Source organism: Plectropomus leopardus, chromosome 1, assembly GCF_008729295.1.
Source record: "Plectropomus leopardus isolate mb chromosome 1, YSFRI_Pleo_2.0, whole genome shotgun sequence".
Taxonomy (NCBI): domain Eukaryota; kingdom Metazoa; phylum Chordata; class Actinopteri; order Perciformes; family Serranidae; genus Plectropomus; species Plectropomus leopardus.
Window position 1 is genome coordinate 10,603,832 of NC_056463.1, and position 25,082 is coordinate 10,628,913.

Here is a 25,082-nt window from a genome sequence, read left to right on the forward strand (position 1 = left end):
CACAAGCCAAAACCAAAAGGACAAAGCAGTGATGACGGGTCATCCTGTTCCCGGCAGTTACACACTCATGCTTACAGTACCAGCCCGGCTCAAGGTCCTACCAGCTCTAAATTACCTTCCCACAAAGAGTAGAATGGACTCACACATAATCGTTTGTGTGTGCGGGTGTTGTGTATGGCATGTGTGTGTGTGTTAGACCGAAGTACAGTGCAGTCCTAGACAGCGCGTGACGGTGACCGCTTTTAATTCCAGCTGTAATGTGCAGGAGCAAATGCCGCAGTAATAGTAAAGCACAGAGCACACCTCCCTTACATCTCTGTCTACCTGTTTCACATATAATGTTATAGTATGTGAGGAATAATCCTATCTGACAATCTTCACGATACCTTCATCCTCAGCTGTCACTTTATATTACACCACTGGCTGTAATGTTGTCCCGCTGTGTGACCCAGTGGTTCCCAGCCGCTCCTCCTGTTCTCCTGAATAATGAAAGACACAAGCCGTCATCCTGACTGTACTGTTGCTTCGAGGCCGGCTTGCCTGTCTCACAGGTGCTGCTGCCATTGCTGCCATTCCACACATGGTTGCCAACTGCCAGCAAACACCACTGTATCATATTACCTTGCTGCCCAAATTCCAAACACAGGTTTACCCATCAAGCGTGGGTAATTAGTATGTGCTGTTTTTCTACTTATTGCCTGAGCTGTCATTTTATTTTTAATGCAGTGGATCTGTGAAACGGCAACTTATGTTAGTTTTGCTGTTATGTGTTTTTACAACCTGCAAATGCTGTGGTGGAGGTTTAAGATAACCGCCATGCAGCGCTAATCCTGTTGTAATATCTCCCTGCTAATGCAATATTCATGGTAATGCCAGTGAGTGCTATGATGGTCTGCTTTCAGTCATTTATATATAGTTCTATTATTTATTCAATTTAAATGTATTTATATGAAAACTCAAAGTGGTAAACATACTGGATGTAGCTGTAAAACTTTAAAATATATGAAATATTAAAGGGATAGTTTGGATCTTTTGATATGAAGTTATATAAGGTTTTTATCTGTAGTCTGTGTATGACATACAGAAGATGTCGGTCTGCATGTCTGCATGGCAGAAGTACCGCCATGGAAACTAAGCGATGTACTGCTGTGGCTAAAGCCACTGAAAAAAATAATCCCACTTAAAATATTCATAAACAGTTTAAGTGTATACTCTATTGAGAATATTTTCATTGCTATACCTTGCCGCAGACGGGCCTTTCCGGCAAGGTTGACAACTTCAGTTCCCCATCTCTGCTCTCATTAAAGCTGCAAGACTCCAATAACAAAAAGAGTAATTTTAGCTGGCTGAACACAGGAGCTGCTGCTCTACCACTGCCTCGATCAGTTAGGCTGTTTATGTTATTGTGTGACTTTGGTAAATCCAAACCAACCCTTAGGATCACCAAAGCCGCACAATAACACAAACAAACTAACGGATTGATGCAGCAGTAGACCAGCAGCTCCTGTGTTCAGTGGTGTTAAATTACTTTTTTTTGGCGATAGAGTCTGGCTTTGAAGAGAGCAACAAAATGGCTTCAGTTCTCTGTTTTTCCCTGACACTGATTATGTATTTCATACAAACCCACGTTGAAAGATCCAAACTACTCCTTTATGGTAATATAAGAAAGGGGCTCAGTGACCAACTCTCTCATTTTACTGCTAAACAGTACACTAAAATATGTTTCTGAAAACATTTAAGCTGAGAAATAGACAATGCCGTAACAAAAAATTCATATGTGATCAGCGCTGTTAGACAGTTTGACCAAAATTCACTAGCTGTGATCAACATGATTGACAGCTGCTTTAGAGACTCCTTGGCTCTGATTTTCATTCACATGAGGAATGCTATTAGAAGCGCTACATGGCATTTAGTGCTGTTTAAATATAGAGACATTTTCAGCAACTACATTTTTAAAGCATTAATGCATTTTGCTGTGATATTTACAATTTTAAAGTCTCAGCGATTTGACTGTTTCATTAGTTTATGGTGGCTTGATCTGATTTGGTTCCTCTTCCATTTCTTTTCCAGGCCTATGGTTCAGGTTGTGATGTAGTGATCTTGGCCAGTGACTTTGACTGTGTGCAGATTATCCCGGGAGCTCAAAATGGAAACATACAGGTGGGCTGTGTGGAGTGCTCCCACCAGCTTGGCAGGGTAAGTGTTGACTGCACACTGAGACACACTCCCACACGCAGTTTTTCCATGCAGCCAGAAGACATTATCAATTACGCTTAGCAAAAAGAAGAACATTTAGCCCTGCGTTTGCTCCCGTCTTGTATTGCCCATGCTCTCCCCTCCTTGCTCTCCTGCACCGCTCCCCATCTTCCCCTCTCCTGTGGGAATGGCTGTGCTGAAGCACTGATGGGGTGAGTAATGTTGTGATGATGAACACAGCTCTTTATTTTTAGATTGCTGCATCCTACGGAAACACAGTCTGCATCTTTGAACCTCTTTCTACCAACCCAAACAAACGCCACAAGGTGAGCATGAATGTCTGTATTTAAGACATAAATAGTGGTTTCAAATCAATACCTAGTGAGCTTAGTCACACTTGCTTGCTAATAACATCGCATGGTGTGTCACTCTCCTATCACTAACAGCAGCTTAACTATCAGTGGCAAAAGACAGGACAGTTCTTCCTTGACGCCATCACCTACAACCTGGCCTGGGACCCACAAGGTATGCCGATGCTTTCTGTGTTTAACAGATTCGCCAACTGTCTGACTAAATTAATCCACACTACGCGCAGCTCCTGTTACAGCCCCCCGTGGTTTGTCTGGAACGACATGTACAATGTGCGTTATGTAACAGTCACAGTGTGCATGAGGCTCTGTGTATTGTAGTAGTCAACGTGGGATGAGAGGTGTGTAACAGTGCCTTTGTGTCCACAGGGAACCGTATCCTAGCAGCAACGGAGCGGCTCCAGCTGTGGGCTCCTCCGCTGACAGATGCCCTGATAGAGGAGGAGGATGGGCAGTTGACTGAGGACAAGCCCCACCCTGTCCTCAATGACTGGAACTGTGTCTGGCAGTGCAAGTACGTGTTTTGGTTTTTTTTTTGTTTTGCTTTTGCACGTACTGTAAGAGCATCAGGCATGATCAACAGGGAAAAAAACATGTACATTGATCAAAATCAAGATCCAAAGATAATCTGGTGTAAAGCCAAGTACAGTCACACAGAGAATTGCTTGTAAAGGGAAAGGTCTCTTAGTGCTGCGTTGATGAAGCAAATCTATAAATACCCCAATACAGTTGCTTTCTGAGTGCGTCTTATAAATGTGAAGTCACTAAAAGCTTTTTTTATTCGAGTTTGTCATGGGTAATTGTAAGGTAATTGCTCATGTCTGAAATTACTAAATTTGACTGCCAGTTTTGTGACTGAAAATTGAAGTAGATCTTTTATGTGGAGCATTCTATGCCTGCACTTTTTTTTCTCTTTAGCTAAATGAAAGTAAAAAAGGAGCAAAATGTTTTTGTATTTTTCAATCAGCTGATGTTTTTACTTCCTTTTTTGTCAAGCAGTAAAAAGTCAGTCCCTGCCCTGTGCAGACAAATATTAACTTTAATTTTTCCTCCTAAAGGCTGCAGAATGACATCAATTTTTTACTAATTAAATCTTATAGCCGGTTACTGATTATCCAAACTGCACTCAGCCACACATGAAAGGTTTGTATGCACTGTTGGAAGCCACTCTTTTCAGTCTTTGGCTTTTAAGCTGTGCAAACAGACACAGAATACCTTTTTAGAAATTGTCATCTGATGACGTGTGCATGCCCAAGGCAGCCACTAAAACAGGGAAGCGTGAGCGCTGAAATTTCCAGCAATAGCTCATGCATAAAGTAATCATGCAAAGCTACTCACAGCTGACTCGAGAAACACTTGTGTTTGTCCTTTTGAGAGTTTCTCATGGAGAAGTGAATATAGCTGACACCACTGTTTATGCTTTCTCTCAGGACGGCTTCATCTGTTCACATTGCCAAGTGGTCACCTGATGGAGAGTATGTGGCAACAGTTGGAAAGGTACATGACTGATGTGAACACACTGCAAAAAAAACAAGTGTTGGAACAGTTTGAACTGCATGGCAGTTGTATGATATGCGTTTTTTATGTAATGTGTGTTCATGCATGTGTTTGCATACGCAGGATGACTGTTTACTTAAGGTGTGGTATCCCACCACGGGCTGGCGTTCTGCAGTGGTGGTCCAAGATCCCTCCGATAAAAAACCTCTTCCCGTTCACTTCTCCTTTGTTTACCTGGCCCATCCTCGCTCGGTCACCGGTATGTCCTGGAGGAAGACAAGCAAGTACATGCCCAAGTAAGAGAGTGGACACACAGTCACATGGTCAGGTTGGCCACAGTGACATGTTTAATTTTTTACATCTTTTAGTACATGCTTTATGTCTTCTAAAGCATGACGTAACGGTTCTGCATGTCGGCATGACGGTTCAAAAAAGCGATATTTCCACTTTTGAGTTTTGTGTTAATGAACAGGCTTATAAAATTCCTTACTGTATACAATGCTAATATTGTTTTTTATCTTGTCTGTTGTGAATTTCTATATTTGTTAGGGTACATTTCATGGGTTCAAAGTTGCAACATGGATGGTTAAGAAATGCCTCATACAATATACTCATCATACTTTTATGAGAAGTTTACAGTAGCACATGTTCTCATGTGCAGCACTGAAAAAGCTGTGTTTACGCAAAGTGTAGATTATGCAGGTCTGCAAAGTTTTGTGATTCACTCGTGGTTCCTGCTGTCAGTAAGCAGTCAGTCCTCTGTAGGCATATGACATTAAGTACACATAATTTGTGTATTAGGCTTGTTGCTGTAAAAACATTTTCACGCCTGTAAGAACTGTTCCAGAATGCCAAACACTGCTGGTGTTACTGACTTTGATTAGCTTCCCTCAGAGCTCTGTCACACAGTGACACAGTCTGCGAAGTGTGAGGCTGTCGTTGAGTTTGTGTAGCTGACTTTGAGCTGCTGTGTGTTTGGACAATTTGCACTAGTTGCACTTATCTGTGGCTGGTCAGCAAATTGAGAATGTGGAATCAGTGGTGGAAGCAGCCAGTGAGAGGCAGTTCTCTGTTTGGCTGTTCCACCGAGTGATTTCATCAATTTATTGCGGCCTCTCCTTGTATTTCACCTCAGCCTTTCCCTCAAAGTAGTAAGTTACTGAGTTGCATTCTCCTGTGTTTTTCTAGGGGCTCGGTTTGCAATGTGTTACTGACATCCTGTGAGGATGGTGTGTGTAGGTTGTGGTCGGAGACCCTGCTACCGGAAGACAGCCTGCTCGGAGGACAGATCTCTGAGAACGCACAATCCTTCAGCTCCAGCCTGCCAGGCTTGGCAGGCAATAAGGACAAGATCCAGCATGCTTTGGAGGTACACTTACTTATTCAGTGAGATCTAACCACAAATAATTCATTAAAGAAAATATATATATAATGTGTGCTACTTTTGATTAAAATAACCTGTGATCTCCTTGATCAGTCAATCCACCACCTGAAGCATCTGCGCCGGGGCCGGCGACGGTCCTCTGCTCTGGTGGCACACAGTGAGCTGTTGCCCTCTCAACTCGGCACGCAGGACACACACACTCACCGCCACATCGCTCATCATGCCAACGCCCTGTGTCACTTCCATATCTCAGCCAGTATTAACCCCAACACAGGTAGGCTGTCTTTGTTGAAACTGGCTCCGCAGCATTTTTCCATTTCTTCACCACAGATCCATAAATAGTTGTGCTATTGACCTAATAAGGTGTTCTGTAATGTTCAGGCTTTAATGACTTCCTCTGTAATAGTGACATTATTGAAAAAAATATTTCATATTCATGTTGAACACTGTGTTAAACACAGATTATTAAATTGCAGACATCCCTTAAATTGATCATTTTAAGATTCATTTTAAAAGCAATATTTAATTTAGCTTTTTCCTTTTTCACTACTTTCATCTATATATATCTCTTCCTCCTCCTCCTCTTCCCTCTTCCTCTGTCAGATATTCCACCGGTGCTGGCTGACTCTGCAGTGTTCAATCCAGACGATGGCAGCGGTGGTGGAGGCTTCGTGGTTCACTGGCTCAACAACAAGGACCTCAGCTTCACTTCCTCCATGGACCTCTTTATGCTGCAGCTCCGTAAGTTCTCTGAACAGCAGCTGGACCAGACTACTGATGACCCCCTGGACCCTGAAGGATCCCCTATGAAGTTTGACTTTGGTATGACTCGCAACCAGGCCAACACATTCCTTAACACAGGTTAGCCTCAAGGCAAAATCTCTTTATGACATTATGGTGTTCTCTGTATTCTAGACCTGGACGAGATGTCTGACAAAGCGTCCTCGGAGCAGGGTGAAGAGGGTGAGCCAGGGGAGCAGGGAAGCACCAAAGCATCCTCCCCGGGATCCAGCTCCAGCATGCCTTTGCCCTCCATGCTGCTGGAGCGGAGGATGGAGACTCTGATCACAGAGTGGAACAAGAGCCCAGACATGTTGTTCACCATCCATCCTACCGACGGATCTTTCCTGGTTTGGCATGTGAAGTACTTGGACGAATTCAACCAGGGCATCTTCAGACAGGTTCAGGTGAGCCGGGAATTGATTTGCATCCTGCTGGAACTTTCCACAAGCAAGTGAAAAACTTTTTTTTTTCCAAATTAGTAACTCTCCTGCTTTAAATTCACTAGTGAATCACTTGCTCATTCACTCACACATAGTGTCAGCAGTGTAAATGGAGTGAAACTTTGTCTCCAATGTAAGGTGACTCAGCACTCCTCCAGCCTTACATAAGACTCCTAATAATCCTTTTTTCTTTCTCTGACTGAGAGACACTGCTCGCCTCTGTGCATGTTGGCCATTAAAACTTTGTCCCATCATGGTTCATAAAACTCTTTTCTCCAAATTTTTCAATCTTTCTTAAGTAATATTTATTTTATATTTGGAAATACATTGTTTAATATTAATATTTAATTTAGCTAATCTACAATAATCCAATTAACTAAAAAAAAGAAGCTGCTCCCTAAACGATGTGTTTAGGTTTTGCTCTTTGCTCCTAAGAAAGAAGAAGAGATAGCAGATTCTAGCATTAGTGTTAAGTTAGTCGCTCACTGGTGTGCTCAAATTATTTTTCACATTCACACAATGTTCACTTAAATATGCAGCGAGATGCTTGCAGAGTAGAGCCCAGCTGGCTTTAAGGACAGCAAGGCAGTAACACAAGCAGGCTGAGCAGGAAGAAAGGCAATAGAGAACAGTAAAGAAATGATTGGCAGTTGATCAGCTTTATTTTACCTGATACTGATTATTTAAAGGGATTACTCAGCACTTAACACCTTAAATCTGTTTAAAAAGCTTTGTTTTTCTTGCAAGCCTCCATGATGAATGGAGAATCTAAAAAAGGCAAACATTCTTCATGAATTGAAGTAATCAGGGTCCGTATTTAACATCTGCAGAATAATATCAAAACGTCCTTTAAAAAAGTCGCATAATTTTTGCAGTATAATCCAAGTCGGATTTATGAGACTTTATGAGTGTGCCTGGGCATGCGAGTGCGTTAGCTGAGCTCAGACGCACGCGCATGCCCAGGCACACTTAAGGTGCACTACTTGAGGGTGTAAGTGTTTTATATTAGAATATTTTAGCGAATATGCATGTATCTGTGAAGTACTGATGAAAAGACTGGATAAATGAGACTTGGATTATACTGCAAGAGTTGTCTTGGTTTTAACAAAGTACAAATGCACTCGCATACCCAGGCATACTACTTGTCCATCCATCAGACTGTTTGTACTGCAAAATACATGTGTTTGGGAAGTATTTAGCATACAACTGGATAAATGCGACTTGATTTTACTGCATAAGTTGCGTGAGAGTTTGTAAAGGAATGTTATGATAAAGTTTTGCTGTTGTTAAAGATGGACCCTGATGACTCCAATTCATGAGGAATTTTCGCATTTTTTGGATTCCCTGTTCACAGTGGAACCATGTGAGAAATACAAGTTTTTCTTCACAGATTTTAGGTACAATGTGGGAGTACTTGATACACAGTTGGTTATTTTGAGGGTTAAGTGTTCCTTTTAAATACACCAGAATTTGCCGTGGTAGGATTGGCTCAGGATATCGCCACAACTGAGAGCATAACGTAACAAACCAAATATTGTGTTGTAATGTTGTTGCTACTCATGCCATCACATTGGTATAAATTGCTAATTAGGTCTCTATACGGCTGGAGGACTGTAAAACCATGTGCCTGTGGTACTAATGGGTTTTATTTCCCTTCATCTCTCCTACCAGGTGTCCTTCTCCTCCCGTATTCCAGTGGCGTTTCCTACAGGCGATGCCAACTCACTGAGTAAAAACATCCTGATGTACGCCTGCACTCTGACTGAGGGTGAGGGCGCCAGTGGAGGTGAGCAGGGGAGGATGGTCCAGCGTGTCTCCCACTCTGCTTCAGCCTCAGCCGGCCTTGGTTCACCCGCACTGGCGGCCTCTCTAAGCCCTCGCCCCGGCATCAGTCCCGCTGTCATGATGGTCTCCAAGCATGTTGATGGATCTCTCAACCAGGTAAAAGAGAGTTGAGCGCTTAGGATGCACGTTTTTATTTTTTTTTTCAAAGGTCAACGTGTTTTAATGAATGACCACTGTTAATGAAAATATTTCCAAAAAGTTATTGCATTCCTTTAACCCTTTCTAAAATTTCACAGTATTGTAATTGTATGTTTATGTGTACCCAGCCTTCCTAGCCCTCGCTGATGTTTTTGTTTTCCTCTGTCTGCAGTGGGCAGTGACGTTTGCTGAGCGCTCTGCCTTCTCCAACGTACTCACCGTATCACACAAGTTCCGCTACTGCGGCCACCGCTTCCATCTGAACGACCAAGCCTGCCACACAGTGCTGCCGCTGCTGCTCACCTCCTCTCACCATAACGCCCTGCTCACGCCTCCCTCTGCCCCTGGCAGCTTGGAAGGAGAGCAGCCTCCTACCTTTCCCATACCAAAGGGACTTCCCAGGTACGGCACAGAGGGAAGGCAGAGAAAGAGCAGGAGGGAAGTAAATAAGAAAGAGATGAGGAAAGGCGCATATGTTAGAAATGCCATAGATGGTGCTCACTGCAGCACTCTGTGACAAGTACTTATAAATGCTGGTCTTATTGTCCTCTGCATGAAACCTGAGTTCCTCTAACTATGCATAACTTTTCTCTTAGCAGGAAGCAGATTCGTAATGCAGCCACAAGGACCTTCCATGACCCCAATGCCATCTACAGCGAGCTGATCTTGTGGAGGGTGGACCACATTGGGCCCCTGTCCTGCACTGGAGGGGTCTCTGAACTGGCCCGTATCAACTCTCTCCACACGTCTGCCTTCAGCAATGTTGCCTGGCTACCTACGCTCGTACCCAGCTCTGTGCTTGGTAAACACGACCTGCATTTTTAATATGGACGTAAATTTTAACCCCAGTGATTCTTCGCATGAATGAATAATTACCAAGAACTTTAGTGTAAATGGGAAGTTTGACTTTTGCTGAATCATCTGAGCTTCTGCTTTTGATCACACAACAATAGGATGTTTGCTTGCTGTAAAGACAAACCTGCCAAATGATTGTATAGTATATGTTGGCGCTAAGGCCAATAGGTGGATATCACAGTGCTATGCATGTCAGATTCGTACTAAAAAGTTAATGATTTCTTCCTCACTTGGTTGGATAATTTTCATGACTGTGCCATAAAAGAAGCAAAATACTTATTCCAATAAAGATCCAACCTTGATCTAGTTTCTCTACATCCTGGCTCTCTGCCGCCTGAGGAAAGAACTTTATCTTTCCAGTAATTCTTTTTAAGTTGTGAGATGTTTTTTTTTTTTTTAAAAATGGTACAGGCACATGGCTCAATTTATCAGTATGCTTCCGTTTGCTGTGTGTCAAATTCCCCCCTCTCTCCCACTTTTTTTGTCTGTTTGCAGCTATCCTATCATTAACCCTTTGAAACCTGAGCAAACTAGCTTGACTTCTTCCAAAAACATTAAGGAAGACAATGAGCAACTTAACAAGAAATATCACAAAAATTAGTAAAAAAATTGAAAGAAGATTACCCAAAAATAAGCCAAAAGAAAAGGAGAAGTAAGAAAAAACTAGAAAATTACCTAAAAATTAAATAAAATTAAATGACGTATTTTTTTTCTATAGCATAAATTTGAAATAAAAAAATGACTATAGTTTTCTCAACATTTTTTTCTCAAAAAAAAGAAAAAAAAGAGGTTATTTCTAGCCAAGTTGCTCATTGCCTTGTTCCCATGTCTTCTAAAAAAAAATCAAACCCCTTTCTTTATTTTCAAGTACTTGCAGAAGGTGTCTGAACGCAGCACAAGAAAAAGATATTTATCTAGGTTTCAAAGGGCTAAAGGCAAAAAAAAAAAAAAATAATGATCTTAAAAACTACCAAATATTTAAAAAATAATTCTGTATTGTACACTAAATGCATTCTTTGGCCCTGCAGGACATTCATATAAACTTTGTATTGTGTCCCACAGGAACTTACTGTAACAGTGCCAGCGCCTGCTTCGTGGCATCAGATGGTAAAAACCTGCGTCTCTATCAAGCTGTGGTGGATGCCAGAAAACTCCTGGATGAGCTGTCAGACCCTGAAACGTCTGTGAGTGGACACACATGAAAAAAATAATGTTATTGCTCACTGGGATGTGACTATCACTGTTAATAGTGTTTTTTGCCACAAAGAACCAGGAATTGACCACATTTGTCACAGATGTCAAATTCTTGCTATAGGTCAGCTTTGCAACATCTGTGAGTTTTTTTAATATCCATTTTTCTTTCCATCACCCAAAACACAAAACAGTACTCTGTCTACAGGCAACACAGATCTCACATTTATTTGGATTGTAGCTTTTTTTTTCATAAAGCTAATATTTCCATCTCATAACAACCACCAGCCTACATTACCCAATACTTCACAAATCATTATGCAATATTTCTTCACCACATTAATGGTTTTTAATGCAGTACACTAAATGGATGGTTTACCAATTTTCGTGTGTGTCTCTGTTTAGAAACTGGTGGGCGAAGTGTTCAACATTGTCAGCCAGCAGTCCACTGCCAGACCTGGATGTATCATAGAGCTTGACGTCATTACAAATCAGGTTGGCAGCTGCTCTGTTTGTCACACTTACCTTATGAGTTATGGACAGAAACTCATGCCTTTGAGATCCTGAGACCTTCTGGTCAGTGGACATACTCACCTGTTTGATGCTATTTCCATGTGCATCTAGTGTGGCGCCAACACCCAGCTGTTGCACGTCTTCCAAGAGGACTTCATTCTAGGTTACAAGCCTCAGAAAGAACCCGAAGCTTACACACCGGCCTTTCCATCTGGTGAAGGTAAAGAACACTGTCAGATTATGTGTAGATCTGTTTCCTCATACTTTTCAAACCAGGGTTTGTATAAGGTGCTGTAGGTACTTAAATTTGACACTCAAAATTTTTAAGTACTGTTTGTAGAATACCTTGAAAATCAGACATTTTTCAACATGGTCTTGAAAAAGTACCTGATTATGATTGACAGGATAACAGAATGAAGTTTAGATTTATTTATTTTTTGAACTGGGAAGCAATGAACAGCCGACTATTTACGGTACGGTGAGCGGTATGAGATTGGTGCACCAACAGGCTGGTAAACGCCACTAAATAGTTGCTGCCAGCTTGTTTTGTTAGCCTGCATAACACTCACACTGGAGTAGAGTCAGACGTTAGCATATGTTTTGAGCTATAATTTAACAATAAATAAGAAGAATAATTTGTCTGAGTGTTGGTGATTTTTTTGAGTTTGCTGGTTTCAGGCCATATATTGCTTTCTGTATATTTTCCTGCTTTTTGTTCTTAGCCAATCACATGCCTAAATATATATATTAAGTTCTACCATCTAGAAATTTGCGCAGTTCTCTTGCAACAGATAGCTGTAAAGCAAATCTTTGAAAATAAAAAATCTTTGAAAATTAAAATGAATGCTTGTAAAAGTACTTGAAAGTCCTTAAATTTGACGTTCCCTTGTCTGTACAAACCCTGTAAAATCCAGCTGTCACTAAAAGAAGATTATGTGATTTTACTGTGTCCAGATTACCAACCCGCCCCATTCTCGGAGAAGTTCTTCCTGGTTGTGATAGAAAAGGATCTCAACAGGAACTCTGTTCTGCAGATGTGGCACCTGCACCTCAAGTCTGTGCAGGCCTGTGTTGGTGAGTGAAGGGTACACACAGATAAAGTGGTAGAATTACATGTTTTCCGCATATTTTTAAGCATGAAGGAATGAATTTACCTCTGTTTTATCCACATCCAACTTCCTCTCCTGAGCTGAAGGCCAGCTCTAATATTCCTGCGTCTCTGTCTTCAGATGAGCCGAGTCCAGATTTTAGCTTCCAGAGCCAGCTGATGGTTCCCAATCAAGTTGCAAATGCCGACTCATCTCCGGAGACCTCACCCATCAGACCCCTGCCTCGCTCAGCCTCCACAGCCAACTTGCAATCAGCCAGCAAACTCATCCTCAGCTCCAAGCTGGTGTACAGCAAGCGGCTCGACCTGCCCCATGGGGTCGAGGTTACCAGGGCCACCCCCTCTGCAGGTTAGGATGGGCACACATATGACTCACACCATGTTGTTGTTGCCAAAGTAAAAGAGATGTGTTAAATCCTTTTTTTGCTAATGCTGACTCACAAAATTGTCTTAAATTAAAATAAAATTGTAAATTTGAAAGGTGCTCCTATTTCTTGTCATATTAGGCAGATTCCAAGAAGTACCTGCATACATTATATAGAAACCAAGAAATCAGGTTATAACAGAAGAACGTGTTTGACATTTTCCCCATGTTAGTACTACCTCTTTCTTTTGCTAGGTCATCTGAGTTCTTCCTCCATCTATCCCGTGTGCCTGGCTCCCTACCTGATCGTCACCACCTGCTCTGACTCTCGTGTGCGGTTCTGGCGCTGTGCTGTGGAGGGCGATGAAGGGTATAGCGAGGATGACCGGGACAATCGCTCGTACCGCTGGGAGCCCTGGGTCCTGATGAACGAGGAGGAAGATAACAACAGTGCTGTGTGTGTGTCCGGGCGGCCTGTTGCTGTGTCCTGCTCCTACATCGGCAGGCTGGCCATAGCCTTTAAAAAGCCGCGACAAGCACAGGTAAGAAGTAAGACTTTAGTTTTGTGATGGTGTTTTCTGTGTATTGTACCAAAAAACCTACAGCGATATGGGAATTCATTTAACTGTGGCAATCACCTTGAGGTGGAAAATTGCAATAAAAATGTAAATGCAGTGAATAAACATCATTTGGCGGTAGTGCCTGAATCCTCCAAAAAAGATAACAATTTCATATATCAGCAGTGTCTTAATGTAAAACTGAGAAGAGTGAGGGAGAAACTAAATAAGAGAAACTTTCTTTACATTCAGCAGTAGAATTTGGGCTAACAGTCATAAGCCATTAGTGAAAAGGAAGTGATTAAAGCAGACTATCTGAGGATCTAATTCCATATCCTGTCACTGCTCTATATTTAAAGTTTAAGGACTTGGATGTTATTGAACTGAAACTGAGACGAGGTCAATAACAAAAGTCTGGCTTATGAGCCTGGGATTTCAGTGTACATGTAGATGTATTACACGTTAAAGTCTGTGTGGGCTCCCATGAGGCATTTTTATGAGGCCACATACTGTATCTTGTGTGGTATTTACCGTACGCCTGGTTGACTGGTTCAGTGTCTTCAGATTTGACATGGTCTAAGATAATGGTTCCCAACTGGTCCAGTCACGGGGTCCAGAATTCTCCGGAGTCATCAGTTCAAGGTCTACACCTAAGAGAAATGCACACATGTTCAATTCTATTTCACTTACTGTAAACAAAACACGGGCTGAAAACACAATGACATTAAACATAATGCAAGAATAAAGTGCAATTCCTTAAAACCTAAATAAACAGCACTGCAACCAAAAAAAGTGCATATTATTGCTTTAGGACCAGTGATGCTTCAAAGGTACTGCATGTGAAAAGGCCAAATAATACCAAAAAAAGGGCAATAAAATAGTTGCTGTACTGGACAAAAGACAAGTTGAGGTTATAAAGGAAGCCCCAAACAAAGTCTGCAGGTCTGTATTTCAAAATAAAGAATGTTTTTTACAAACTCAACACACTTGCAGTCCATTCAGAATGGACCCGTGACCCAGTTTTAGACCCCGACCCACCAGTTGGAAACCACTGTTCTCAGACATCAGACATTTTAAGAACGCTCTCCCCCTGTCCTCAGCTGCAGGGTTCTGGAGAGGACTTCTCCATGCATGTGTCCATCTATGAGTGTGAGTCCACCGGTGGCTCAGAGTGGGTTTTGGAGCAAACTCTCCACCTGGACGACTTCACCCGACCCTCGTCCACTCTGGATCCAAGAGTCAGTGTGGACTCCAACCTTTTTGTCTACAGCAGGTCAGGACGGCACTGCGTTTGTGTTTGTGACTTGTCAGCCAATGTATGTTTACCAGTTTGGGTGTTTCATAAGTTAATATTCTCCTCGCCAGGTCTGACCTGTACATGACCAGAGACCATAGTTCCCCCAACATTAAGCACTATGTTCACTTGGACTGGCTGTCAAAGGAGGACGGCTCTCACATCCTCACTGTGGGGGTTGGATCCAACATCCTCATGTACGGCCGAATCTCCGGCATGGTCAATGAACCGACTAGCAGCAAGGAGGGGGTAGCTGTCATCACCCTTCCTTTAGGGGGCAGTATTAAACAGGGCATCCGCTCTCGCTGGATCCTGCTTCGCTCTGTGGACCTCCTGTCCTCCGTGGACGGTACACCGTCTCTGCCAGTCTCGTTGTCCTGGGTGAGGGACGGCATCCTGGTGGTGGGCATGGACTGTGAAATGCACGTGTACGCCCAGTGGCATCAAGACAAGAAGCCTGGTGAGGGAGAGGAGGGAAACCTATCCTCCGCAGACATTGCTGGGGGTCAAATCACAGGTTCCTCCTCTGTGTTTGAAGGGAGAGCCAGGTCTAAGAGTGTGTTCGAAGGGAGTGCTGCAGTGGATGAGGCCCTTCGTGCCCCAGCGGGACTTCAGGAAGGGGGACTGTTTGAAGCAGCTCACTCCCTGTCTCCGACTCTTCCACAGTACCATCCCACCCAGCTGCTGGAACTCATGGACCTGGGCAAGGTTCGCCGTGCAAAGGTGCGTTTGTTTCTGCGTCATTCAGTTACTCCAATATCTGCAAAATTACTATTTTGAGCTCTTGTTTGTTTATTTAAAGCATAGTTAAAATCTGTAATAGGATAGAGTACAGCGAGCCACACATTTTCTGGATTAGGCTGGGTTTACACTGGATGCGGAACAGCCGCGAAGCGCGCTGATTTTCTGTTGAGTGCCAGCCGCCCGCTTTTTGTGCCTGTGTTGAGCAGCCAGACCGTTCACACTGGATGTGCTGTGGCTCCGAGCCCCCAACTGCAGCGATAGTTTCGGGATCTGATCTTTTTTTTCTGATAGCTTCAAGCAAATCTGGCAGGAAACCACATTAATAATCTGTTATGAATGATAAAAACACTAAATTAAATATTATATTAAGGATTTGACTACGAAAATGATTAAAATATGCATCCGGTGCTTCCACAATGCTTGACAATTATGTTTACAGAGAGGGAGAGACATGCAGACACACCCAGACATGCAAGCACACAGCGACACACACACACTCACATGCAAACAGCCAGAGACACACAAGAAAGCAGGGACAGAGAGACAGGGACAGAGCTCACTGTGTGATTAGAAAGGAGCAGAGAAGGAGAATTGCTGCTGACCAGCATGGAGAAATGCGCTCCTGGTGTAAAGGCAGCTGTGCAGCAATAAACATATTGGGGCGCTCTCGTGTCCCGTGTGAACCCAGTGTTAGACTAATCAAAAAAACACAGACGGCAACAGAAACAGTAAAAAATCCCGATCCAGCATCTAAACCACATTGTAATATGCACTGTGTAAACCATTGCTCTTCTGTGTATCAGGCCATCCTTGCTCACCTGGTGAAATGTATTGCCGGGGAAGTCGCTGTGGTTCGGGACGTTGAGGCCGGTGAGGGCGGAGCCAGGCGACATCTGTCCCGGACCATCAGTGTGACTGGCAGCACAGCAAAAGACACCATTGTGGCGGGCCGCGATGGAGGCAGGGACTACACAGAGATCAACTCCATCCCTCCCCTGCCCCTCTATTCCCTCATGTTGGCTGACCTGGACACATCGTACAAAGGAGCAGAAGAGGCCGCTAAGGGAGCTAAGGTGTCTGATGGTGAGGGATCCCAGAAGTCTGCAGAGGACCAGTATGCTGACCTCTTCCAGGTAAGTAGAGTTAAGAGAGCTCTGATTTTGTTGTTAAAGGTGCAGTCCACTTAAACTCATTTTGTCCTGTGTTTACAGATGCAAACAGTTACCACAGATGATTTTGTGAACTTTGCCACCGACAAACCAGAGAAGAAGTCTCGAGTTATTAACCTCTCTCAGTATGGACCTACCTACTTTGGACCGGAGCACGCTCAGGTATCACTTTTTTTTTGTTAATAGGGGATTCTCATTTGTAAAAAAAATCCAATTTATAAAAGGGAAAATTGTGCTGTCACAGTCTATGCAGACAACATATAATACATTCCAATAATATTTTTTTCAGTCCGAACCAAAATTGAAAAGATATATATTTTTGGATTTTATCCTGAGTAATGGGGAGGAAACATGACAATGATAACATGGTAACTATAGCAAATCTGCACATATTAAACAAGATATATCAAAGTGCCATTTTCTCGATAAAGATGTATTATTGAGAAACTTTTTTTTAAACTGGTCCAGTATTGAGAGCAAGCAGCTGTGAAACGGGCTGCAGCAATGCAACTGTGTAACAATGTACTCAGAGCAATTATGCATAGTCAATTTACACTGCTACATGCACTAAACATGCTTGTTTTTTCCCCTTATAGGCTCAGACTGTTATAAGTGTCTGACAACATTATGGAAAGAGCCCTACAGAGAAATGAAATATTGGTCTTTACCATTTGCTTGATCCGATCTGTTTGTTATTGTGTGTAACAAAGTCTTTCTCAAGGAGTTGTCTCATTCTGAAATTTTGCCAGAAGTGACTTGTTGCAGAAAAAAACAACAATGAAAACATTAGTTTCGGAGAGAGGAGTACCAAATGTGTTGGAATACAGAAAGTTTAAAGATTTTCGATGTCAAGACTGAATATTTATCTGATTTTTACAATGTGGAAGGTCAGCAAGATTTCAGAATAAGACTAGAATGAGACTTGATTACACACTCTAACAAACATACTGGATCAGTGATAGGTTTCTAGTGGATGTACATTGACGGTGAGGTATTGCCCCAAGTGGCAACCTGTCACAGCTGCCGGCTGTAGCGCTCTTTCTCAAAACCAGGCCAGTCTCAGAAAATGTCGTCTCCATTAGTCACATAGTCAGGTTAGAAAATTCCGACATTTCCCTTTAGGTATTGTATAATATTTGCAAAAATGTAACAATTTACGGTTATGGTTGACATTGTAAATTACATCAGTATGCCATCATAGTTAAATATTCATTCAGATTTTCTTATTTTGGTCTTTTCTCTTTTGTGTGTCCAGGTGTTGTCCAGTCACCTCATGCACTCCAGCCTCCCAGGACTGACCAGACTGGAGCAGATGTTCCTGGTGGCCTTGGCTGATACTGTTGCAACCACCAGTGCTGAGGTCACCAGCTCCACTGATCAACAGTACACAGGTCAGCATATATGTTTATGAATATAGGATATGAGTTCTCTAATGTACAAGAGATTTTTTTTCAGTTGCAGGTGAATGAAGTCGTGCGTCATTTTGATTGTTGTACTTTTGTAAGTAAGATACACGATGTTATACATGCAGAATGTGCTTGTACTGTAATTTGGCGTGCTGACGCGCCTTAATGTCTACCAGTCCATTAAGTGTTACCCTTAGCAAGAGATAATATTGTATTACAGTTGACTAAAGGTTATAGACATAAAAGCCAAACATAATTTTTCTTGATTGTGTGTTCATGGATATAGTTAATCTCCAGCCATCAAATCTCCATTAACATAAACAACAGTGATTATACGGTTCGTTTTTAACGGTTTATATACAGACACTGCACTTTTTTCATTATCTTTGTCTATTTCCTCTAATTTTTCATCCTGTTTATTTAGTCTTTTGAGAGGAAGACATTAGCAGGTTGTTCCCGGGCTAAGTAAGCACAGAGAGGGTAAGAAGGTTCAGGGACAAGAGACACATGCTCCGACAGGATGCATGAACTCGAGTGATACTGGCTTTTCTTTGTGGCTGCTGTATCTAATAGTGTTCAGTGGAATAACAGCGACAAAGCTGACAGCTTCCCGCTGTTGTGTTTGTGTAGGTGGCGAGGCGCTCGATGAGTGTGGACTGAGGTACCTGCTGGCCATGCGTCTTCATACCTGCCTGCTCACCTCTCTGCCCCCCCTCTACCGCATGCAGCTGCTGCACCAGGGTAAACCACACTGCTCATTATGCTGCTGCTGTGACACATGTAGAAAACATTTTGTGGTCAAGGAATACAAATTGGTGGTGCATTTAATTTTAGTAATTAATTTCAGATACTTACCCCTTCTCTTCCTCTGTGTCAGGCCTATCAACATGTCACTTTGCCTGGGCCTTCCACTCGGAGGCAGAAGAGGAGCTGCTGAACATGATCCCGGCCATGCAGAGAGGCGACCCGCAGTGGTCTGAGCTCAGAGCTGTCGGAGTGGGTTGGTGGATACGCAACATCAATACTCTGCGGAAAATGGTGGAGAAGGTACTAGGATAAATTCAGTTGACAGTTTCTGACATGAGGATAATGATGCAACAGTTAACTAGAAAAGGAAATATGAGACTCCTCCACAGGACAACATTGCAAACTGCGTCAGAGAGGTGATGCTTCCAGCTACACTACAATAATGTTCTTTAGTTTGTGGTGTTGTTCTTCTGCATTCTGAAAAACATGAACACCTTGCCAAACATTGCCATCAGCGTCCCTCTGGAAATACCCCAGTTTAAGCGGTATGTCTCAACAAAACAGGTCAGGTGTTCCCATCTTTTGTGGACCCCTGTAGTTCAGGTTTTAAACCTGTACTGACTGCAAAATTCAAAAGCTGTCTGACAGTTATTGTATCTGGAGACATGCATTTCTCTCTGTACTAACCAACTGAAATGCATTTTCTATAGACGTTTACAGTTATAATTAAGATTCATATAAAGGGGCTTTAAGTGCTTGAATTTGACACTCAGAAATTTAAGTATTGGAATACCTTAAAAATCAGACTGTTTTTAACTTTGTCCTTGGAAAAGTACTTGATTGTAATTGAGAGGAGAATAGAAGGATAAATTATTTTATAGAACATATTAGATATATATTTTTAACTCGAAAGCTGAGAACAGCCGTGCTTACAGGAGTTTGAGCAGTATGAGATCGGAGCGCACAGGTTGGTAAACTCAGCAGAATGTCATCGCCAAGATGTTTCGCTTACCTCCAAAACACTCAGTGGTCGAGTTTCAGCTGTTAGCTCGAGGTTGAGCTTTGTCAGTCACATGGCTGAATAATAATAACCAATACATTGATAATAAGTCAATTGTAGGCCCCGGTAGCATGTTTGCCCCATCAACAAATTTGCACAATTCTTTTGCAACAGATGGTTGTGTGGAGAAAACAGTTTCATCCTTGAAAATAAGTGCATAAAAACGTATTTGAATCCGTCATTTTTCCTCTTTCAGTTGGAGCCCCATTTTTTTCTTTCTTTGCCTCTCGATTCAGTCCATCAAAACTCCTGCCATCCATCCATGAGAACCGACAATTTAATTAAAAAAAACCCCCAAACAATGGAAATTACAGCCCGGCCCATCCAAAGTCAGCGGGTTGGGTTGGGCCCAGCAGGACGCGGGCAGGGGATCAGAGCTCTACCCCACAGCGCTCAGGTGAAGTTCGGGCTTTGCTCAAAGATAGCAGCCAAGTTCCAGACTGTGAGCAGCAGGCATCCAAGATACACGGCATCAAAAAAACGCAAATACAGCGAGGCAAAAAGTCCAAACGAGTGGATCTGGAGTTGGCTTTTACCTTTATGTTCGCTTGTGAGCAAATTTATAAACAGTAACCGACAATCCTGTACAATATGCTTTTAACAGTAGCTGAATAACGAGTACATTTGTGCTGGCATGTCTGTTAATCTTTTGATTCCTTCGTTATCTTTGAAGTGCACTTAACGTCTTTCCAGCAAAGACTGGGGTTATTGATTTAGTAACCGTGACGTTTGTGTGTAATCAGTTAGGTAAAGCTGCATTCCAGAGACACAACGACCCTTTAGATGCTGCTCTGTTCTACTTGGCCATGAAGAAGAAAGCTGTCCTCTGGGGGCTCTTCAGGTATGACGCTGTTTCTGAGCACATCATTATTTTAAACTGAGTTACTGTTTGGTTTCAATTAAGTTCACACAAAGCCTTCATGGGATACTGAGTTGTGCGGTTTTGTTTGTTCCCAGGTCTCAGCATGATGAGAAGATGACTCAGTTCTTCAAGAACAACTTCAGTGAAGACCGCTGGCGAAAGGCAGCTCTGAAAAACGCTTTCTCCCTGCTGGGGAAGCAGCGCTTTGAACAGTCCGCTGCCTTTTTTCTACTGGCAGGATCACTCAAAGACGCCATAGAGGTGGGAGCAACACACACACACGCACGTACACACAGCTTATTACTGTTGAGTCTGCTCAAACACTTCATTGTCATTTCCATCGCAGTAGAAACTTGGCACATCCTTGTTTTATGGAAATAGAATAAATTGTGTGAAGGTGCGTCTGTATGAGAGTCAAATAACTGACGGTGCAGGTATCTGCTGCTTGCTGTATATTCTGCAGCCTTTAAATCACATGAGAAAAGACTAAATTACACTGATAGGATGAAAAAAAAGCCTGCATAGTTTTCCTTGGCCTGGGTTTTCATACAGCTTAGTCAAAATAAACAGATAGATGAAAAAGGAAGCAGAAGCATGAGCTTTGCATGCTTCAGCAGCACGTGTAGGTTGATATGGAAATTACTGCCTCAAACATCCTTAAATTTGCACTTTGATGCTTACTTGCTTACATTTTCTTGATTAAAGTGCAGTTTTAACCCCAGTCTCATCTCCCCTCTGCTCTTTTACGTCGTGCAGGTGTTGATGGAGAAGATGGAGGATCTCCAGTTAGCTATGATAGTAGCAAGGCTGTATGAGGCTGACTTTGAGAATTCATCCACCTGCCAAGGTCTCCTTTATGAGAAGGTCCTGGGCTGTAACAGGGACGGCAGTGGTTACCACTGTTCCAGACTGCACCCTGACCCTTTCCTGCGCAGCATAGCCTACTGGATCATGAAGGATTACACCAGAGCTCTGGACACACTGTTGGAACGAATCCCCAAAGAGGATGACGAGAACCCTGGTGAGCTGGTTGCAAACATTTCAGTCTTGCACAGCTAAAACCTGTAAAACCTCTGCTCGTTATTTGCACTGTGTGCTATGCTTAACGGCTTTCTCTTTCTCCTTTTCTTTTTCCCTCTCCTTTTCTCGTCCCTCCGTGTTAGATGTGATGGTAAAAGCTTGCAACCCTGTGGTGTTCAGTTTCTATAACTACCTGAGGACACACCCTTTGATCATCCGTCGGCATTTTGCAAATCCAGAGGGCACAGCAGCACATGTGGGCCTCACTGCTGAGAAGAGCAGCGCAGTTGAGATCAACCTTATAGAGCGCAAACTGTTCTTCACCACTGCCAATGCACACTTCAAGGTAGGCTCATTAACAATGTGGCCACTCTAATCCAGTTCTCCTCATACAGTTGGGACCTTTTAATGTATCTGCCTCCTCTATTACAGTTGCAAATGGTACATAGTAAGTGTTTTGAGATGTTTTAATCTATGATTCTTCTGTAGGTGGGCTGCCCAGTTCTGGCTCTGGAAGTGCTCTCTAAGATTCCAAAAGTTACCAAGAAATCAGGCTCCTCACCTCTCAGCAAAGCTTCGTCCAAGGCCAACTTGAACTCGAGCCAACCTCTGGAAAATGGCACCCAGGGAGGCATGGACTGGGGCACCCCGGCAGCGCCTGCCCATGCCTGGGGAGGAAATGATAGTGTGGGCGGGTTGGACTGGAGCCAGCCTATGGTCAAGGTGGAGGAGGACGATCTGAAGCTGGACTGGGGAGAGGACAAGGAAGATGACGAAGACGAGGATGATGACGATGGTCTGACCATGAAGAAAACAGAGGTGGAGAGTGGCGGCTCTAAACTGCAGAGAGAGGACTCACAGGTAGGAATAATAAATCTGGAATCCATGGGAACAGTTTCTGAAATGTTAATAGGATTTGATGATTATAGATACATTTCAGAGCATTTCAACAGAATTGCATTGCTAGGTAACAGCTTAAGTCAGTGTTTACTTCCTGTCAGCTGATGTCATTTACATTTTGGCTGTTTTCTCATATGAAGTGCAGACAATTTTCCAGAGAATCAGGTGCGGACATTGTCAGGAGTTTGTCTTTAGCACATGTAGCACACAACACGAGCTTATCTGTGTTAAATCAAGAAGCATTTTCACCTACTGGAAATAAAAGCTTTGATTCAGGCGAGGCTGGCACCTGGATAGAGTGCGCAGGAGGCAGGACGATGTGTTCTCTCCAGTTTTGTTGCTGTCGTTGTATAAATGATGTTTATTTTAGGGATTATACACTGTGAATAATACAAAAGCAATACATGTAGAGTTTTTATGTTGTCAAGTTTTGAAAGGGTTGCTCTCTGTATTTTAGATACACCCTAAAACAAATCAGTTAGTGGTCTGCTGTTTTGATTTCATGGGAGCCAGATGTTGCTGGGTTATAGGGGCATTTTCTGATTCACAGCCAGGGGTTTTTCACCCAGATGAAACTCATTAACATATCAGGCAAGAGTAGTTTAACTGACATGACACTGGGCTAGGAGGGATTCAAATGTGTTAGGAGATAAGACTTTCTGTAAGACTTGTTGCCGTAGATATGATTAATACTGAAGTTTGACCCCTCTGAGGTCTTGGTGAAGCCTGCACCCAGAACAGATTTCTCAAAGTGCTGAAAGTTGAATTGTTAATTTGGAAAGCCCTGAATACTCCAGACTGCCACCATAAGGTCATCAACTCTGCAGAGTGCCGCTCTTTTGCTTTAACCCTCTGTCATATATTTCAGGGTGAGTCAGAGGTGGACGTGATAGCAGAGCAGCTGAAGTTCCGTGCCTGTCTGAAGATCCTGATGACAGAGCTGCGTACGCTGGCCACAGGCTTCGAGGTGGATGGAGGGAAGCTCCGCTTTCAGCTCTACAGTTGGCTGGAGAAAGAGATAGCTGCCATGCATACAATCTGCAACTACAAGGTACACTTTGATAACGTTTGATGTGATTCGCTTGTGCATTATTAGGCATTAGCAAAACTGATTTTCCTCCTGGTTAATCGTGGTTGTTTAACATAAATTTTGTCAACACAAAGGTGGAGGGGAAGGAGGAAGATTTTGAGGTGGAGCGCTGGAAAGAGCGTACATCATCAGTGGACATAACAGATGACGCCCTGGATCGTACTGAGGCCGGGGCCTACGAGCGTCACCAGATGGAGCGACGGCGTCTTCAGGCCAAGCAGCAGCACTCGGAGAGGCGCAAGGCGTGGCTGAGGAAGAACCAGGCCCTGCTGAGGGTGTTTCTGTCCTACTGCAGCCTTCATGGAGCCAAGGGGGGAGGAGTCACCTCCGTTCGCATGGAGCTTCTGTTCCTTCTGCAGGAGAGCCAGCAGGTACACAGACACGCTCATACACACATGTATGTTGTGTGCTTCTACTGGATTACTGCATAAAAAAATCTCCGTCTTCCTGTCTCACTCTGCAGGAGACCACAGTAAAGCAGCTGCAGTCTCCTCTGCCTCTGCCTACGACACTGCCTCTGCTGTCAGCTTGCATCGCCCCCACCAAGACTGTCATAGCCAATCCTGTTCTCCACCTCAGCAACCACATTCATGACATCCTCCACACCATCGCTCTCATGGAGGCGCCGCCGCATCCTGACATCATGGATGATCGGGTCAGAACTCAAATAAGAATCTAACTTTATATAGACCAAGCATACGGCCTTTTTCACAGTCATCTCAAGTCATACATTTTGATGCTGAATAAGTCAAATTTGTCTCTGTTACTCTCAGGTGAATGCTTTGCACACACTCGCAGCATCTCTGTCTGCTTGCGTCTATCAAGCACTGTGCGACAGCCATAGCTACAGGTAAGTGCAGTGCCACCGGCCCAACAGTCTCTGCAAGTTTTATTTTCTTAACAGCACCATAGGTGCTTTTTTCTGAGTGTGTTGGTTTCACTATTGAGCAGATGTGTGGCCTTGAGTTACGTGATTTGAATAAATCACCATACAAAAAAAACATGGTGGTCAACCAAAACACACAGAACGTCTTTCACAAGCTAATTGACTGTTTGAAACCTGAAATTGGTTAGATTTTTTTCGATAACAAGAGAGAAATGTCCCACAGATTGCACGAAATGTTAAAAATGTGACAAGAAATAACCTAAAAAATAGTAACAACAATAAACAACATGTTTCGTTCATCAGGTGAAGCCTAGAGCGTAACGCTTGTATTTTATTCAAAATGAAGATTAAAGCCAAAAGAGGTGCCATGACAAAATGAATACACAGCCTGAGTTTTGTAAATTTAATATATTATTACTCTGTTTTTAAAATGACACAAGAGTGCATCGTGGCAAGTTTAGAACTTGAAACTCAAAGTTTAGGATTTTGGAGTTGATTTGGGATTGTCTGTCTTGACGTGGGAGTGGAGTGTAAAGAATTGAAACTTTCTTGTGACTCGCAATGTCTCCTCTCTGCTATTCAGTCCACAAAGTACACGCTCACTGCTATTTTTTTCTTGAAGACAGCACCATCGTGAGTTAAAGTAGTAGTCGAACATTTTGGGA

The 25,082-nt window shown here is 43.0% G+C and overlaps 1 protein-coding gene across 6 annotated transcripts in view; it reads left to right on the forward strand.

Annotated features, from left to right (window-relative positions):
- Window positions 1-25,082, forward strand: part of dmxl2 (Dmx-like 2) — a 54,929-nt gene that overhangs the window by 10,384 nt on the left and 19,463 nt on the right. For 3 of the 6 annotated variants that reach the window (XM_042492138.1, XM_042492165.1, XM_042492174.1), the window contains exons 2-36: window positions 2,071-2,196; window positions 2,451-2,522; window positions 2,643-2,721; window positions 2,934-3,078; window positions 3,995-4,061; window positions 4,185-4,357; window positions 5,250-5,430; window positions 5,539-5,719; window positions 6,049-6,267; window positions 6,361-6,632; window positions 8,340-8,609; window positions 8,824-9,053; window positions 9,248-9,453; window positions 10,569-10,690; window positions 11,103-11,192; window positions 11,322-11,430; window positions 12,165-12,284; window positions 12,440-12,667; window positions 12,938-13,224; window positions 14,340-14,512; window positions 14,605-15,256; window positions 16,081-16,410; window positions 16,489-16,608; window positions 17,702-17,837; window positions 18,483-18,593; window positions 18,730-18,899; window positions 20,403-20,500; window positions 20,617-20,782; window positions 21,278-21,542; window positions 21,685-21,887; window positions 22,031-22,402; window positions 23,310-23,492; window positions 23,606-23,902; window positions 23,995-24,186; window positions 24,305-24,381. In XM_042492138.1, the coding sequence (XP_042348072.1) occupies window positions 2,071-2,196; window positions 2,451-2,522; window positions 2,643-2,721; window positions 2,934-3,078; window positions 3,995-4,061; window positions 4,185-4,357; window positions 5,250-5,430; window positions 5,539-5,719; window positions 6,049-6,267; window positions 6,361-6,632; window positions 8,340-8,609; window positions 8,824-9,053; window positions 9,248-9,453; window positions 10,569-10,690; window positions 11,103-11,192; window positions 11,322-11,430; window positions 12,165-12,284; window positions 12,440-12,667; window positions 12,938-13,224; window positions 14,340-14,512; window positions 14,605-15,256; window positions 16,081-16,410; window positions 16,489-16,608; window positions 17,702-17,837; window positions 18,483-18,593; window positions 18,730-18,899; window positions 20,403-20,500; window positions 20,617-20,782; window positions 21,278-21,542; window positions 21,685-21,887; window positions 22,031-22,402; window positions 23,310-23,492; window positions 23,606-23,902; window positions 23,995-24,186; window positions 24,305-24,381 (6,722 nt within the window). The remainder of the gene's footprint in view (window positions 1-2,070; window positions 2,197-2,450; window positions 2,523-2,642; window positions 2,722-2,933; window positions 3,079-3,994; window positions 4,062-4,184; window positions 4,358-5,249; window positions 5,431-5,538; window positions 5,720-6,048; window positions 6,268-6,360; window positions 6,633-8,339; window positions 8,610-8,823; window positions 9,054-9,247; window positions 9,454-10,568; window positions 10,691-11,102; window positions 11,193-11,321; window positions 11,431-12,164; window positions 12,285-12,439; window positions 12,668-12,937; window positions 13,225-14,339; window positions 14,513-14,604; window positions 15,257-16,080; window positions 16,411-16,488; window positions 16,609-17,701; window positions 17,838-18,482; window positions 18,594-18,729; window positions 18,900-20,402; window positions 20,501-20,616; window positions 20,783-21,277; window positions 21,543-21,684; window positions 21,888-22,030; window positions 22,403-23,309; window positions 23,493-23,605; window positions 23,903-23,994; window positions 24,187-24,304; window positions 24,382-25,082) is intronic. The other 3 variants (XM_042492146.1, XM_042492181.1, XM_042492156.1) reach the window with 2 other exon arrangements.